General features: G+C 44.3%; 1 protein-coding gene across 1 annotated transcript in view; it reads left to right on the forward strand.

Moving 5' to 3' along the window:
* Positions 1–1,014, forward strand: part of LOC109543312 (E3 ubiquitin-protein ligase MYCBP2) — a gene marked incomplete in the record, with an annotated part of 67,418 nt that overhangs the window by 1,706 nt on the left and 64,698 nt on the right. The window contains 2 exon segments of the mRNA XM_048669929.1: positions 317–817; positions 874–1,014. Coding sequence (XP_048525886.1) covers positions 462–817; positions 874–1,014 — 497 coding nt within the window.

Consider the following 1,014-nt stretch of genomic DNA (forward strand, 5'->3'; position numbering starts at 1 on the left):
CTTTGGTAGGCCATATATAAATGGTGCTCGGCCATTGTTGCAAGATAGTGTTCGTTTCAAATTATCTGTTATGAATTTATTTTTATGCCATAAATGTATTAGTTTTGTTTGTATATTGGTGGTAAGATCCTTTTTTTCCGGTTTATATGTTTTCATATCATTTATTAAGCCTGGCATTTTAGTTTTGTATTCACTTTTTAACATAATTACAGTTTTGTTACATTTATCTGCTGTTAGTATGCAAATGTTTGTGTGTTCATACACGACATGCCATACATAACTTGTACATAACTTCCTGATGCAAATCGTGTTCCAGGCAAGGCAGGCGGGCCACATGGGTGGGAGCATCGGGCGACCAAACCTTCCTCAAACTGGACGAAAGCCTCATCAACTCAGTCAGCCTCAGTAAATCAATAGTAACAGCAAACAAGCATTGCATAGTTTTGTTCCCCAACTACGAAATGCCTGCGAGGAATTTCAAAAGCCTGGTGATCAACAAAAAGGACGGCAATTGCCACTCGTTTAAGGGCGATTATCAGGAGGATTTCACCACGAAGATGCTGTGCATGGACCCGATCTACAACATCCTCTGGTCCTACGACGCTTCCAAGCACGAGGTGTGCTGTTACAACATCATCGCCCCCTACTTGCAAAGTTCCCTGCTGGTTTCCCACTTGAACAAACTGTCCGGGGGCAAGGGCCATTTGGATGTTAAAGTGCTGCTCGATCAGCACTGGCAGGAGAAAGAGGCCGATCTGAATAACATCCTGAAGCCGGAGTTGGCTTTGCCTGTTACTGCTAACTGCCAAGTCACCAGGTAAACTCTAGCCTGGACTGTTGGGCCAAATCAATATCCAAAACTTTGGGAAACAGATTCCAAGCCGCTCTGAACCTCCTCTGCTGCCTGGACACCTTAACTATTGCCCACAATCTCCAAATATGCCCAGTCAAAGAAGAGGTTGATGAGCGCCAAGTGGTCACTGGCAAGCAATACTCCAAAGAGGACTTTCAGGC

This window comes from Dendroctonus ponderosae, unplaced genomic scaffold (assembly GCF_020466585.1).
Source record: "Dendroctonus ponderosae isolate FM_Combo_2020 unplaced genomic scaffold, Dpon_F_20191213v2 Dpon_F_20191213_9, whole genome shotgun sequence".
Taxonomy (NCBI): Eukaryota; Metazoa; Arthropoda; class Insecta; order Coleoptera; family Curculionidae; genus Dendroctonus; species Dendroctonus ponderosae.